This window comes from Sus scrofa, chromosome 13, assembly GCF_054392235.1.
Source record: "Sus scrofa isolate SSC_HxYL_T2T_F1_AM1 chromosome 13, Sscrofa_HxYL_maternal_Yorkshire_Landrace_v2.0, whole genome shotgun sequence".
Taxonomy (NCBI): Eukaryota; Metazoa; Chordata; class Mammalia; order Artiodactyla; family Suidae; genus Sus; species Sus scrofa.
The window spans coordinates 53361401-53378981 of NC_139395.1; the positions used below are offsets into that span (position 1 = coordinate 53361401).

Below are 17581 nucleotides of genomic sequence, written 5' to 3' on the forward strand. Positions count from 1 at the left end.
TACTTTAAAATCACCCATAAACATCTTAAAGGCTGTTTTGCAGTTAAGTGCAACACAACATACAAAGGACAGATTGTTCTCATCATATATATATCCATTTTTGCAAAATGAGGAAACACTACCTATGATTCTGAGAAGCTAGTCTAACCTTGCTACAAAAACTAAATAAGGACAATACCAAAGGAAAAAGTGTAGGTCAATCTCATTCATCATCTCAGATACAAAATTCCTAAGAAAAACAAGTCATACAGCAAACCAAGTATATTTTAAAAGTGGGGGAAAGTATTCTAAACCAGGAGCAAAAGAACAGTTTAATACTGAAAAAAAAAGATAAATAAAATTCATCTTATTAAGTTTACAGGATAAATACTATGTGTGATAGTAAATTTTATGTGTCAATTTGACTGAGCCACAGGGTGTCCATAACTTAGTCAAACTTTATTTCAGGTGTTTCTGAGGGTACTTTTTGGACGAGTTTTATATATAAATATGCGGATAGACTGTGTAAAGCAGGTCACCCTCTCCAAATGTGGTTGAGTCTTATCTAACCAGTTGAAGGTGTGATTAAAACCAAAGGGTGACCCTTCCTGGAATAAGGGGTAATTCTTCTGCCTGTCTGCCTTAGAGCTGGAACACTGGTTTTTCTCCTGCCTTTCAACTCAAAGTGAAACATTAGCTCTTCCTGTCTCAAGTCTGCTAGCCCTTAAAATGGAACCATCACCTCTCCTGGGGTCTCCAGCCTGCCAACTACAAATACTGAGGCTTTTCAGCTTCCATAAAACTGTGTTAGACAATTCTTTACAATAAATCTCCTTCTATGTTTACACAGTTGACCCCTGAACAATGTGAGGGTTAGTGGAACATCTATGCAGTTGAAAATCGGCATAGAACTATAGTTGGCCCTCCATACCCACAGTTCCACATCCAAAGATCCAACCAATCATGGATCATATAGTACTATAGTACATGCTTACTGGAGGGAAAAAAAAAAAAATTGTTCAAACGGTCTTGCACAGTTCAAAGCAACTTTGTTAAAGTATTGACTGTATATCCTACTGGTTCTGTTCCTTTGGTGAACCCTAATATAATATACCATGTAACCACTCGATTAAATTAAAAAAAAAATCAGTAAAATTCAAAACCGATTTATTGTTTAAAAAATAAGAAAAAATTTTAACTGATAAAGACACCTATAAAAATTCTAGTGCAGGAGTTCCCGTCATGACGCAGTGGTTAACGAATCCGACTACGAACCATGAGGTTGCGGGTTTGATCCCTGGCCTTGCTCAGTGGGTTGAGGATCCGGCATTGCTGTGAGCTGAGGTGTAGGTTGCAGACGCGGCTCGGATCCCGCGTTGCTGTGGCTCTGGCATAGGCCGGTGGCTACAGCTCCAATTGAACCCCTAGCCCGGGAAACTCCATATGCCACAAGAATGGCCCAAGAAATGGCAAAAAAAAAAAAAAAAAGAAAGAAAAAAGAAAAGAAAAAAAAAATTCTAGTGCATACTTGCTACCTAGTGGTTAATGTTAGAAGTATTCTCTTGAAAATCAAGAAGGTTGCCTACAATCACAACATTTTACTAGAGGATCCTAATGTGTATATGTATGGCTGAATCACTTTGCTATACAGCAGAAATACAACATTAGAAATCAACCATACTTAAATAAAATTAAATTAAATAAACCAAAGATCATATAGAAATACTAAACTGCCAGAAGCACCAAAAAGACATAAAAAGCATAAATATTAGAGAGAAAAAAACAAAATAATGTTGCTCCCAGATAATGAAATCTAAATAGCAGCGTTTTTGTCATGGTACAGAGGATATGAATCCGACTAGGAACCATCCATAAGGTTGTGGGTTTGATCCCTGGCCTCGCTCAGTGGGTTGAGGATCTGGCGCTGCCGTGAGCTGTGGTGTAGGTCGCAGATGAGGCTTGGATCTGGTGTTGCTGTGGCTCTGGTATAGGCCAGCAGCTACAGCTCTGACTCAACCCTTAGCCTGGGAACCTCCATATGCTGTGGGTGCAGCCCTAAAAGACAAAAAAATAAGAAGAAATCTAAATAGCAATCCCAAAGAATGTACAAAAATGAACAAATTATTCAAATTTCATATACTGATCTGACATTAAATCAATATAAATATACATATATTGATATAAATATCAATTATATCTCTATATATACAACAAACAAAACGTACAGAAATGGAAAATACTGTTTACAACGGCATCAAGGAAAATAAGATGCCTAAGGACAAAACTAACAAAAAATGAGTAAGACCTGTATCTAGAAAAAATACAAAACTCTTGTTAAAAGAATATCCTAAAAAAGTAAAGAGATGATCTTGTTCATGGATTATACAGTATCACAAAGATGTCAATCCTCTCAAAGATGGTATACAGATTTAATACAATTTCAATAGGGTGTTTTTTTGGGGGGGGGGTCGGGTTGAGGGGGACTAACAAGCTTATTCTAAAATTTGTTGAAAAAAGCAAGCTGATTTTTAAATTTTCGGGGGGGGGGGAGCGGGGAAGAGGCTCAATCTCAAATAGTGAACACTCCTAAAAAGGATGAAGAAAGTGGGGGCAATTTGCCCTACCTGATATCAAGACTTCTTAGTGGAGAAAGGATGGAACATTCAGTAAAATGGTTCAGGAACAACTTGTTATTCATATTGGGGAAAAAGTGAAGTTGGATTCCTATATCATATCACACAAAAATAAAAAACAATACATATACATTTTTTTTTTAAGATTTAAGTGCCAAAGGCAAAATCACAACACATTAAAAAAAAAAAAAAAATACAGAGCAGTATCTCTAAGACCTAAAGGCAAGTGAAGAGAAGTCACAAACAGTGCTTAACATTCAGACAGATAAATTCAATTACATGAGAGTCACGAACATCTATTCTTCAAAAAAAAACACTGAATAGACAGGCAAGCGTAAATTATGACAAAATTGTAGCACACAGCTGAGTATTAGTTCCCAAAATACATATGAAAGTCCTCAAATCAGTAAAAAAAAGAAAGACAAGCCACTCTATAATGGAACATAATCTGTAAAAACAGTCACTATGCTGTACGCATGAAACTAACACAACATTGAAAATCAACTATACTTTAATGATAATAAACATAAGCCACTCAAAAGGGAAAATAGGCAGCTGAACATTAAAAGATATAAATTTATGAAGGGAAGATCAACTCATCATATGGCAAGAAAATAAAACTTAAAAGTCACAGTAAGATACCATTTTATACCTACCAGTTGGGCAAGATTTTGCTAAAATCTGACCATACCAAGTAATTATGAGGATGTGAATTAGTGGGAACTTGCTGGTACTAAACGTATAAATTGGTACAACTTGGAAGTTCCCATTGTGGCTCAAGCAGTAACAAGCCCAACTAGTATCCGTGAGGATTTGGGTTCCATCCCTGGCCTCACTCAATGGGTTGGGGATCCCGCATTACAGTAGCTGTAGTATAGGCCAGCAGCTGTAGCTCTGTTTCCACCCCTAGCCAGGGAACTTTCAAAAGCCGCAGGTGCGGCCTTAAAAAGCAAAATAATAATAATAATAAATTGGCACAACTCAAACAATATGGCCTTATCTTGTAAAGCCAGTCATACATTATGATTCAGTAATTTTACTTGCAGATAATAAATCTAATATACTGGATATATACTGAGAGAAAATTACCTCATACATGTGCACCAGGAGACACACAGAATGTTCACATCAGGAACAATATTTGATTTTAGGGATATCTCTCATACTTTTGCTTGTATTAAAATCAGTTTTAAGAGTTAATCTTGGAGGAGTTCCCTTCGTAGTTCAGCAGCTAACGAACCTGAGCGGCATCCATGAGGACACAGATTCGATCCCTGGCCTCACTCAGTTGGTTAAGAATCCAGCGTTGCTGTGAGCTATGGTGTAGGTTGCAGACATGGCTCGGATCCTGTATTGCTGTGGCTGTGGTGTAGGCTGGCAGCTACAGTTCCTACTGGACTCCTAGCCTGGGAACCTCCATATGCCTCAGGTGTGGCCCTAAAATGAGAGAAAGACCAAAAAAAAAAGTTAATTTTACCAAAAAAAAAAAAAAAACCAAAAGAGAACTCTATAAATTTACCTATTTTATAAATCTCCCTCTGGAAAAACAAATTCTCTGAACACAGTGTCCTGCAAATAAGCCCTAACCTTTTGACATGCATAAACATATACAACATAAAGACAGGGAATGTTTGCTTTCATTTCCCCGAGAAATATCTCTCTCTTTCACATACCTTAAGAATTATATCTGGGAGTTCCCCGTCATGGCTGAGTGGTAAGGAACCTGACTAGTATCCATGAGGACTCGGGTTCAAGCCCTGGCCTTGCTCAGTGGGTTAAGGATCCAGTGTTGCCGTGAGCTCTAAGTGAAGATCGCAGACACGGCTTGGATCCAGCGTTGTGGTAGGGTTGTGGTGTAGGCCGGCAGCTACAGCTCTGATTTGACCCCTAGCCTGGGAATACCCATATGCTGCAGGTCTGGCCCTAAAAAGACAAAAAATTTCAAAATTTAAAAAAAAAAAAAAAATTTAAGTTATATATATTTGAAAAAATTAGATCTGTTGCCAACTATCTAGTTAATTGCTCTGATCCAAAAGAATAGTTAAATTTCTCATATCTTCAAAGTGCCAAATGAGTACATAGACGGTTACAGTATAGATTAGATTTTTAGGCTAATAAATCCAATGTGCCAAGAAGATTGGAGAGCTATCTCCCGAGGTATTTAAGAAAAACGAATGAGAAGTTCTTTTGTGGCTCAGTGGGTTAGACATCACTGCAATACCTTGGGTTGCTGCTGTGGCACAGGTGTGATCCTTGGCCCAGGAACTTCCACATGCTTCGGGTGTGGCCAGCAAAGAAATAAGAAGAGCAAGGAGTTCCCACTGTGGCTCAGCAGGTTAAGGATCCAAATAGTATCCATGAGGATTCAGGTTCGATCCCTGGCCTCACTCTGTGGGTTATGGATCGGGCGGGCTGCGGTGTAGGTCACAGACATGGCTCGGATCTGGCGTTTTATGGCTGTGGCACAGGCCAGCAGGCGCATCTCTGATTTGACCCCTAGCCTGGCAACTTCCATGTGCCTCTCAGGTACAGCCCTTAAAAAAATAAAATAAAATAAGAACGAATGAGTTCTGGGAACTTGGAAATGTCTCTTTAGGTCTAAGAAGGCTAAATGGCTCTTAAGGAGATTCTATTTATTCACCAAAGGGTTGGAGTTAATGTTCATTACATTTCAAGGAGACCTTTTTAAGAACAGAGGGAGATAGCTGCCTCCTTCCCATTATTAGCAAAGAAAAATAATTTTTCCTCATCCTTCGTCTAGGGTAACTGATCCGAGTCTCATTGCATTGCCCTAAGGGTAGGAAATGGGGCAAAGAGCCAAGATATTTATTACTTACTATGAGGTATTCACTAAATCAGTCTCTGATCCAGAACATCTCCTGTGTGTATTCGGGATAAAATTAACAACCCAAGAGACCCCAGTGCACCTCCCATTATGACAACTATGACCAAAGTAGCTATAGTTAGAATAATTCCCAAAGGGGATTGCAGGAAAGAGGGTAGGTACAAAAAACACACTGATTCAGGGTTCCCATCACGGCTCAGCAACCTGGGAACTTCCATATGCCACAGATGCGGCCCCAAAATGGCCAAAAACAAAAAAAACCAACCACACACTGATTCATTAGATGTGCGTAATGGCTGGATCCTTGTGGAATTTCCGTGTACTCTAAGATCCAGGATCTTACTCTGCCTTCTTGATTCTGGCAGGACCCAGTCCTCCACAAACCTAATATTAACACTTGCTCAGGTGAAGAACAAAATGCCAGTATCCTGATTCTCACTATTTGAAATTCAAGATACTGTAATTTTCTGATAAACTTGTCACTGTTACTCAAAAGTGATAAATCCACTCTCTAATTTCCCTGAAATTCAAAAACCAAAGAGATCTGGATCCAAACCTACTACCTAAACTTTCATTTTATGAACTCAGGAATTGAAAAGATTTTGATAATGAGGAATACTTGCATTTAGATAAGCTTTTGGAGAGAAACAAGAAACATAAATATAAAGGTATATTCAGGAGTTCCGGCTGTGGTACAGCAGGTTAAGGAGCTAGTGCTGTTTCTGTGGCAGCTCAGGTTCAATTCATGGCTGCAACTCAGATTTGGTCCCTGTCCTAGGAACTTCCACATGCCACAGGAGCAGCCAAAAAAAAAAAGTTAGTAGGAATTCCCATGTGTTGTGGCAAGTTAAGGATACAGCACTGTCATTGCAATGGTTTGCATCACTGCTGTGGTGTGGGTTCGACCACTGGCCTGAAAACTTCTACATGCCGCGGGCATGAACCCCCTAAAAAATACTGCCAGGTGTCTATAAATTCCTTAGTGTACCCACTCTGCCTACAAATTTATTACATAATTTGACTCTCCTATCTATAAATGATGGATTGGTTAAGCAAGTATATATGCATACAATGAAATTCTGTATTGCCATCTGTGAAATTACGGGTTCTGAAAATCACTGATAGAACTCTCCATTTGATGCCCTGGAAACTGAGGCTCAACAAGGTGAGAAGTAAAAAGATGCCAACTGTTTAAAATTTATGTAAATGACACACTTGTGCAAAAAAACTTTTCTCCCTCTCTACTGGAATTTCTTATCAACATTTAAACATGAGCTCACCCAATTTTGTTAACAGAAACCTTGGAATATCCACTCTCCTCTGCAATCGCCTCCTCTCCTTCGGCTAAACTATACATATTAGCATCACATACTCATTTTCCATTCATTCCTGAATCATCACAATCTGATATCTGACCAGTAGTCTGTCTACCCAAACTTGAAATACTATCTAATAAATCAGTTACTACCTAATTCTTATTTTTACTTTTTATTTTTTTTGCTTTTTAGGGCTGCATCTACAGCATGTAGAAGTTCCCAGGCTAGGGGTCCAATTGGAGCTACAGTGGCCGGCCTATGCCACAGCCACAGCCACACAGAATCCAAGCCATGTCTGCTACCTACAACACAGCTCACAGCAATGCCAGATCCTTAACCCACTGAGTGAGGCCAGGGATCGAACCCACAACCTCATGGTTCCTAGGTGGATTGTTTCTATTGTGCCACAACGAGAACTCTCCCAGATACTACCTAGTTCTTAAATCACTCTTCTTTGTCCTTTCTCATCTAACCTATAGTTCCCCTCTAAAGTAATAGTTTCCTATCTCATCTCCCCCTTTAACTCATTCTCATTCTCTTCAGAGTAACCAAGGTCAATTTTCGAAACAGATCTGATCATGTTACATACACAATCAAAACTTCACTCCACTCTCTTTAAATCCACTGCTACAGGATGAAGCCCTCATGTCCAAACATTTCAGCACCTGAATGACACAGCAGAAAACAGCCCCCTACATATTTTTCTAGCCTCATGTTTTACCACTTTCCTGCATCTACTCTAGTGTTCTTTTATCCTTTCAACCTAATCAAGTGCATTGTTCCTTTTGAATCTTCAAATAAGACACTGTCTCTACTCGAACAAACCACACCTATCTGAGTAACTCTATCTCATGATCCAGGAAGACAGAGTATCTTGTCTCATTCTTTACTAAAACTATACATCCTGATAAAAACATGATAATCAATAAATATTTGTTGACCATCAGTCATAAAATACAGTAAGATACTTCATGGGGAAGACTGGCCTCTACAGACCATCTAGTGTCATGACTAAAAAGAAAAGTACCAGAGGCCACAGTAAAATTAACTAAATGGCAGCAACTAAGACAGAGGAGACTGTGCAGTATTTTCAGAGGCAAAAATGAAAGAAACTTAAATATTATTATAATCACTTATTTGTATGCCTATTTCTAAGGGAGAATAAGGAACATTTTAAAACCTTTCACTCACAAGTTTTTCTTTCTCTAGTTTTTGCAGCAAACTTTCCATGTTGCTTCCAATTCTTGTCTTTTCTACAACTTCATAAAGGCTGCAATACATTCCATTCTTCAAAACTGACATGAGAAAAAATACAAAGTAAATACTCAAATCAAGTCTGCTTCTTATATATTTTAGTAAAATTAAATTAATTTACCTTCATTTGGACCTAAGTATGTTTCCTTATAAAACAGTGCTGGAGGGATTTTCTGTTTCAGATGATCAATACTCATAACTGTTTCAACATCTAACTTCTCAGGACTGAAAGAAAATTGAAAAGGCATATTTGCCTACCTGTATTTTTAACTCTAGCAATGTCGTCTCTCTCTTGCTCACTCACTCTCTCTCACACACACAGACACATACACAAAGAATTATCTAGATAGAATACAGAAGAATATATTTACTAACATCATACCTGATATTTGATATGGGACATTAGGAAATATATACAGGTAGCTACTAGACAGCCTGGCAATATTACCAACCTTCCATCTTTAAGCCAGAAGCTAATCCAATAGGCCAATTTTACTAACCACAAAGGATAAAAATTGTCATTTTATTGAAGACAATTCAAGTATGAACAGTCAAATTAATTTTCAATCACTTATGAGGGTCCATAATGTTTACTGTGTTGGTAGCAAAAGATCATTTTTATTTTCTATTTATTTATTTTTTGCTTTTTAGAGCCACACCTGTGGCATATGGAAGTTCCCAGGCTAGGGGTCAAATCAGAGCTTACAGATGCCGGCCTACACCACAGCCTCAGCAATGTCAGATCCAGACTACATCGGCAACCTACACTGAAGCTCACAGCAATGCCAGATCCTTAAACCACTGAGTGGGGCCAGGGATGGAACCCGAATCCTCGTGGATACTGGTCGGGTTCATTATCGCTGAGTCAAGATGGAAACTCCCAAAAGGTCATTTTTAAATCTTTCTATTCCAACATACATTGCACAGGATTAAATACAGCCTATAAATTTTAACTCACCACATAAAGCTGTTTCCAACAAAGAATCAATAACTTTTAAGTCTATCATGTTCAAATTGCTAAATGAAAAATGTATCTAATGAGGACAATACTTTAATAAATCACTTTTAATATTTACAATCAATTAAGAAAAAAAAACTTATGCCATAAATGTGTACGACTATTTAGCCCATCTATAAATGAAGACAGATGGGCTGAGGGCTCATTTTGCCAATTAAGTTCCAAAGTTACCAAAGCCATGTTTTTTAAAGCAAACCAGTATTTATATTTAGGTTCTTACACACCAAAGTCAAATTCCAATGGAAGAAAAAGTAATTAGGAAAAAGAAAATTTAACTATAAGAAAGAGATCAATAATTAGCAACCACTAATTGCTATTTTCTTATACTTACAGCTTGATAGGCAAAAAAGCACGAGTGGCTGACCTCAGAGAAATATAACACAAAAGCTTTCCTTTATTCAAAAGTTGTCCTTTCCACAATGTGTAGTTAAATTTTTCTAAATAAAAAGAATAATGATACAACTCAGCCTCTTGGAAGCCTTAGAAACAAATACATGTTAACTAGAAATAAGGGGAAAAACATTCAGAAACACAGGTTAAGTATAACAATAAACACCAAAAAAACTCGCATACAGAGAATTCAAATATTACAAATTTTTGCTTCAGGTATCTTTCCCCCTACAAAATTATCCACAGGAAAAAGAGTAACAAATTTGTCTAAATGTCCTCTCTCTACCAGAAAGCTGAGGAGCAAAGACAATACTAAAACTGCCCTGCCCCTCTTACTTCCTGCAAAGGAGACTATATTCGGCCTGGTTAACTACACGAATCCCTCACAAAGTCTTATAACAGCCACTGGAGCTCTTTACACTGTGGAGAAACTTGAAGATACAAAAAGTCAATACTGTTTTTAATCTTCTCTCTTCTAAATCCTAAAACTGACGTATTTAATACTTTTAAAAGGCTGAGTTGTGACGAAACCTATTTTATTTTTTACTTTTATCATCCAAAGTGCTAAAACTTTTTGGTCTATTCACAGCACTAGCAGATTCTCAAGAGACCTTATGTTTGACTGACCAAATGTTGATACTATGTCAGAACACAGCCTCAAGCTTTTTCATATTTTACAGATTCTCATTCATTATAAAAAATAAAACAATGTAGTTATTTTTTAATCTACATATTCTTTCAATTTATAAAACTAAAGAAAAGAAATGTAAGAACCTTACCTGTGTTTCTATCTGCATTAAAGCTGTTAGATCTACAAATAAATTTTTAAAAAGAAAAGAGATATTACTGATTGCTAAACATACAAGTTAACATTCAGGACCTTGATAGAAATGCTATTTTTTTTTTGGGGGGGGGGTCTTTTTGTCTTTGTTGTTGTTGTTGTTGTTGTTGCTATTTCTTGGGCCGCTCCCGAGGCATATGGAGGTTCCCAGGCTAGGGGTCTAACCGGAGCTGTAGCCACAGGCCTACGCCAGAGCCACAGCAACGCCGGATCTGAGCCGCGTCTGCAATCTACACCACAGCTCACGGCAACGCCGGATCCTTAACCCACTAAGCAAGGGCAGGGACCGAACCCGCAACCTCATGGTTCCTAGTCGGATTCATTAACCACTGCGCCACAACAGGAACTCCAGAAATGCTATTTTTAATGACATACTCAAACAAGAGAATTAAATCCTTTCCTCCAAGTATGAAGAACAAATTACTTACTACAACATTTAATAAACCCAAATCTATTTGGAAAAACCAAAATTACTTACTTGGCTCAAATTATCATATTTGTCCAAATTTAAAGGAATTTTTTTCCCCAAAAATAGCCATTAGGAGAGAATGGTCTCCTTCAATTACTCTACTTGGTGATGACGTTCAAAGAAATAGCCTCAATTATATTTAAATATGTTCATTCATCACTCAAATATTTACTAAGCTCCTATTACTTGCCAGGCACAGTTCTATATAACAGGATTACAAAACCCCTGCCTTCATAGAGCTTATAATCTCCTAAGGAAGAGAAATGACAATCAAAAAGTAAGTATATAGTGTACCAGATAATGACAGTTGTCATTGCTATACAAATAAAAGGAAGAAAGAAACTAAGGGGATGGAGGTTTTTAAAAAAAAAAAAAATCACAGAAGGCCTCTCTGACAGTGTAGGTGTAATCTATGCAGTTAACTGAGGAATGAAGAAGAAACAGCATTCACAGCAACATTCAAGGTACAACAAAGACATCCAATCAATGCTTATTTTAAATGATGTGGAGGGTCAACAGATGGAATCAAAAAGACAAAGAAAATTAACAATCATTATTCCTGGGGGTAGAACCACATATTAAGTACTGAGTGTCTTTTAAAGATCACTATTGAGGGAGTTCCCATTGTGGTTCACTAGGTTAAGAACCTGACTAGTATCCATGAGGATAAGGATTCGACCCCTGGCCTCACTCAGCAGGAGCTGGTGTTGCTGTAAGCTGTGGTGTGGGTCACAGATGCAGCTCAGATACTGCATTGCTATGGCTGTGGTGTAGGCCAGCAGCTGCAGCTCCGATTCAGTCCTTAGCCTAGGAACTTCTATATGCCACAGGAGTGCCCCCCGCCAAATCACTGTTGAAAGGCACTACAGTAAACGTATCATGGGGATCATGGGGCCAGCAAAAAACACATAAATAAATAAGAAATAGAAGACAAAAATGATAACTGCAGGATTTTTTTCTTTTTTTAGGGCCACACCTGCAGCATTTGGAAGTTCCCAGGCTAGGGGTTGAATCAGAGCAGCAGCTGCCAGCCACAGCCACAGCTACAGCCACACTGGATTCAAGCCACATCGGCCACCTCAGTGCAGCTTGCAGTAACATCAGATTCTTAACCCACTGAGCGAAGCCAGGGATCAAACCTACATCCTCGTTGATACCAGTCAGGTTCTTAATCCACTGAGACGCAAGAGGAACTCCACAATTGTCAGGATGTTACATGAATCGCTATTTGTGTATAGATGGTTCCAAAGCTATTCACTGAACCAAAAAGGGGCTGGATCTCAACTTAAATGAAAACAATACAAACTGATCTGACAACTGATTTAAAAAAAGTTGTCCTCAAAGATATTAGTTTCATGAAATGTGGCTTTTTAAAATAGCAGTAATGGGGAGTTCCCGTCGTGGCTCAGTGGTTGACAAATCCGACTAGGAACCATGAGGTGGCGGGTTCCATCCCTGGCCTTACTCAGTGGGTTGAGGATCCGGCGTTGCCGTGAGCTGTGGTGTACGTTGCATTCGCTGCTTGGATCCCGCGTTGCTGTGGCTCTGGTGTAGGCCTGTGGCTACAGCTCCGGTTAGACCCCTAGCCTGGGAACCTCCATATGCCTCGGGAGCAGCCCAAGAAAAGGCAAAAAGACAAAAAAAATAATAAAATGGAGTTCCCATCATGGCTCAACAGAAACAAATCGACTAGTATCCATGAGGACTTGGGTTCGATCCCTGGCCTGGCTCAGGGGGTTAAGGATCTGGTGTTGCCATGACCTGTGGTATACGTTACAGATGTGGCTCAGATCTGGCATTGCTATGGCTGTGGTTTCAAATTTGACTCCTAGCCTGGGAACCTCCATATGCTGCAGGTACAGCCCTAAAAAAGATGATAGATAGATAGATAGCAGTAATTCTAAGTTGATAGATACTATGCACAACTTTAAACATGAATATTTAGTGTAAATAAGTAAATATTTAATTAACTGTTTCACTTAGAGCTCTGTAAATTTACATATTCAATTTTGCCAAACCATTTTCTGGAATCACCCCATGGGGGTGAAAAAAAGAAACTGCTTTGTATTTGGTCACCTTATAACTTATAAGAAATCATCAATGGTATATACTTAACTCTGACTGGCAGTAAGGATCTCCTGAAAACTTATGAAAACTACCAACGCCTAGGCTCCTTCTGCAATATTTGATTTAATTAGTTTGAAATGGGGCTAAGGCTCTGTAGAAGCTTTCCATTTCCAGAGCTAATATACAAAATTTCACTTTTAAAAACTACATTTATGCAATTATGCAAACCCTTAATATCAGGGGGAAAAGGTTAACCAGTAAGGTTTATGTACATTTCAATGTTTGTCTTCACATGGTTTAAGTATCTCTCCTTTTAACTGACTTCTTAAAAGTCATCACAAGCACTCATGTACCTAATTAGTATCAGAAGAAGGAAAAAAATAAAACCAAGTGTTCCTCCCAACTCAGCAGTGCAGGATATGGGATACAGTACCATTCTATATGATGTCTAAAATGTATGAGTCTTACCTTGATGAAGGTATGAACTTCGGAGTTTGTATATCATCTTTATAAGTAAAAGACACAACTGCATATGGACATACGTGTCTTGGTCTTCTCCTTAGCTCATCAAAGCTATACTCATAAAAATAATACTAAAAATAAGAAAATGCAAAGGTAACTTCTTTAAGAAGGCAAGAAGTACAAAGTGGAATCTTCTATTTATCTGCCTGATTTTAGAGAAATACAACGTCATTTAAGTACCTTTAACAGAAAATATCTTTAAGCACTGCTTGTCAATTTAATTAAAATAATTTTGCACTTTATATTCATTTTATGACATAAAATATTCTGCTTCTATGTTTATGTCAGATGTCAGGATACTAATAGGTATTCCAAGAGTTTACTTCTGAGGAGCTGACCACTGGAAATGTGCAACAAATTTCCATATGAAAATTAAACAAATGGTCAGCCCTGAAAACTAATTTGATAAAAAATAAAATACAAAGAACACAATCTTAAACAACCCTACCATTTTGTTCATTACTTCTAAAGAAAAACAGTCTTGACTCCAACTACAGACAAAGCAACAAAGGGGAGGTGGTAGAGATTACAAACATAGGTGACAAAGGCAGCTGGAACCTCTTCCTATTAGCCATCTGCCTCTCCCCTTCACACTCATTCATAATATTCATTAGATTAGGATTTTCTGACCTGTAGTCTAGTGATTTTCATTAAAAAGAATGACTCTAGTTTATAAACAAAGCATTGTCCTTCAAAGTCCATTCCCTTGGGAAACTACTGATTTCAATAATGTTGCTATTGCTCTAAAAAATGCCTAGAATTTTTGGGAAACATCAAGCCAGTTAACTGGTCTTGCTAGAAAAACCAGTAATTACCTTATAGTTTTATTTTACATCTACCAATACTACTACTGTCCAGAAGGTAATCAAATGAATACAATTTTTGCTAAAAGCCCCCAACAATAGGGCTTTCCCAGTGAAATTATTCAAAAATAAAGGAGGAAGAATAAATTCTATATTACGTAATAAAGTAAGAGTTAAGAAAGGAAAAAGAAGAAAGGCCATTTCCAGGGAGGTTAGCACTACTGCTTTTCACTTAGAATCCATTTGCATATATCTGTTAAAAAGAATAACATCGCTTTATAGTCAAACAACATATAAAAACACGACAAAAATTCAATTATTACACTTTTAAGTATTAGTGTAGTTAACTCTAAATCAATTATATCTGAATGAAGCTTAAAATATAAATTTTAAGTTTGCATTTTAGAAAAATGCTAATAAAAATAGAAAGTATATATTAAGTCAATAGTACAAAGTAATATGAATTAAGATCATTCAAGGGACATCAATTTTACCTTGAAGGATGAGAAATATTTTATTAGAAGGACCTTTCTAGGCCAGGAGAAGCCAAGGCTTCAATAGGAAATGAGACTGGTGAGAGCAGCAATCATATTAAAAGAAACAGGCTAGGAGTTCCCATCATGGCTTAGCGGTTAATGAACCCTACTAGTATCCATGAGGACGTGGGTGGGATCCCTGGCCTTGCTCAACAGGTTAAGGTTCCAGCGTTGCTGTAAAGCTGTGGTATAAGTCACAGATGAGGCTCAGATCTGGCGTTGCTGTGGCTGTGTAGCTCTGATTCGACCCCTAGGCTGGGAAACTCCATATGCTGCAGCCGTGACCCTAAAAAGAAAAAACAAAAACAAAAAAACAGACTAGAGGTCACAGTCTACAGGCAGGGAAAGCTAGCTAGGCTAAGGATTCTGAATAATACTCTGAGGAGAGTCTGAGCAGAGTCATTGTATGTTTCTAAGCTTCCTCAGAAATACTGAACAGTGAGAATCACTGGTGTCTGGCAGAAGTAAGTGGAAAACTGGAGTCTAGGCTAGTGTGGTGGCAGAAGGAAATGAAAGGGAGACATTTACAAGAATTTAGTGACAAACTCATTGATATGAGGTCATAACACCAAAATGGATCCAGGCACCTACCTGAGTAAGTTCATAGGCTCTGTAAGCCAAAAGTGACGTAACTCTATTGGCATTCTTCGACACATGACATTCATGCTTTGGTGTTGGGTCCAAAGCACTTTTATTTAACATAGAGTCCAAAGTCTTTACACCCATGGGGTCATATATACTCTTTATTTTACCCTAAAATAGAGAAAATGTTTTAAGTCCACCTAAACCTAATTATTGACTACATGACATTAATATTATAGAATACCTCTTCAAATACAGATCACCTGTAACAGTTTTTTCCCTTCGTATATGGCAATAAAGTAACACCCAACACTTTTACCAATATTGAAGCAGTAAGATAGCTAACAACAACAACAACAACAAGGTGGGAGGGGACTATGTGAATTTAAAACAAAGAAATATTGTATTCACAACACTTCACTAGCTTAAGTGACATTATCAACATATTTCCTTCTTTCCTTTATTCTTTTCTTTGGAAAGGAGAACAAAGCTCAGTAAGCTCAGATGAAAGATAGCATATAAGTTTCAAAAGTATCTATATATATGAAACACAAGCAGGCACTGGTTTTAATTCAGTCAAACTCCTAAAGACAAGGTCAACTAAAATTCAAGTAAAATAGTCTTTGATATATGATATGCAGAAGTTGAAATTACCTTCATTATTTTAAATATAACAACATCGCCTACTGCACCTGCTTCCAAAGGATTGGCTTGTAATAAATCAGCATACCTAGAAAGATAGACACCTAGCAAAGAGTGAAAAATTAAAGATTTTTTACTTTTAATAAGGACACAAATACACAAAGTCCAAATGTTTAACCTAATGATAAAGAGATCATGATACTTAAAAATATATATATAATGACAGCAAAGACAGCTGAGATTTAACCAAGCAAAAATAAAACCAGAGGCGTTTCCATCGTGGCTCATTGGTAACAAGCCCAACTATTATCCATGAGGAAGCAGTTTCATGTCAGGCCTCACTCAGTGGGTTCAGCATCCGGCGTTGCTATGAGCTGTGGTGTAAGTCACAGACGTAGCTCAGATCTGGCATTGCAGTGGCTGTGGTATAGACCGCAGTTGTAGCTCTGATTCAACCACTACCCCGGGAACTTTCATATGCCAAAGGTATGGCCCTAATAAGACAAAATAATAATAATTATAAAACCAGAAAAAAACATTAAACTTTTTACTTTTTAAAATCACTAGGACTAAGACATTAAAAAAAAAGATAATCCTTGCTCAATTTCAAGTATGCAAAATCAGAAAAGAAGGATAAAACTGATCTTACACTGCAGAACCTGAAATTAGTCCCTTTTTCTGGGAACATGACAAAGACTAGATTAATTTAATTATAAGGACTGCAGCAAAATTAGATACGCTTTTAAAGGGCAACATAATAATCGGTATGAAAAAAGAAAAAAGATTACCCATGGAAGGACTGCCAAGAATTGTTATTTTGGACTGGCCCACCTGTAATCCTTTTTCACATATGCTTTGAACCTAAATAAACAAAACATTTCACTTTATAATACATTCAATGTGAAGAGATAGTTTATAAACTTGTTTTAAGTAAAATCTTAGCTCCTAAACTATACCTGTTCTACATTATAGAAATTATATGCATAAGTTTATGACTAAATATCAACTGTGAAACTGGTTTACACTTTCTATATAACCATAGCTGGAATCCTTATTTTTTTATGCCAGGTCTAATAAATACTCAGATATCATGCCATTCATATATAAAAATCCCCTTTTAGAACTTTTGGTGGGAATGTAAATTGGTACAACTACTATGGAAAGCAACACTATGCTGGTTCCTCAAAAAACTAAATACAGAACTACCATATGATCCAGTCATCCCACTTCTGGGCATATATCTGGAAAAAACTACAATTCAGAAAAGATATATGCACCCCTATGTTGATAGCAGCACTATTCACAATAGCCACGACATGGAAACAACCTAAATGTCCATCAATAGATGAATGGATTAAGATGTGGTACATATACACAATGGAATACTACTCGGCTATAAAAAAGAACAAAATAATGTCATCTGCAGCAACATGGACACAACCAGAGATTTTCACACTGAGTGATGTAAATCAGAAAAATACCATATGATACCGCTTATATCTGGAATCCACATGGCACAATAAACGTATCTACAAGATAGAAACTCACATACACAGAGAACAGATCTGTGGTTGCCAAGAGGGAGGGGGAAGAAAGAAAGTGTGCTGGACTGGGAGTTTGTAATAGATGCAAACTATTACATTTAGAATGGATATGTAATGACATCCTGCTGTACAGCACAGGT

The 17581-nt window shown here is 37.5% G+C and overlaps 1 protein-coding gene across 11 annotated transcripts in view; it reads right to left on the minus strand.

The window, feature by feature from the left end:
* Positions 1-17581, minus strand: part of TASOR (transcription activation suppressor) — a 66268-nt gene that overhangs the window by 32392 nt on the left and 16295 nt on the right. For 4 of the 11 annotated variants that reach the window (XM_013981800.3, XM_003358482.5, XM_003358484.5 and 1 more), the window contains exons 4-11: positions 16686-16758; positions 15910-16001; positions 15265-15426; positions 13281-13405; positions 10215-10246; positions 9377-9482; positions 8149-8252; positions 7965-8068 (exon numbers count right to left, since the gene is read on the minus strand). In XM_013981800.3, coding sequence (XP_013837254.2) covers positions 7965-8068; positions 8149-8252; positions 9377-9482; positions 10215-10246; positions 13281-13405; positions 15265-15426; positions 15910-16001; positions 16686-16758 — 798 coding nt within the window. Of the gene's footprint in view, positions 1-2603; positions 2704-7964; positions 8069-8148; positions 8253-9376; positions 9483-10214; positions 10247-13280; positions 13406-15264; positions 15427-15909; positions 16002-16685; positions 16759-17581 lie in introns of those variants that run through there. The other 7 variants (XM_084988666.1, XM_084988670.1, XM_084988665.1 and 4 more) reach the window with 2 other exon arrangements.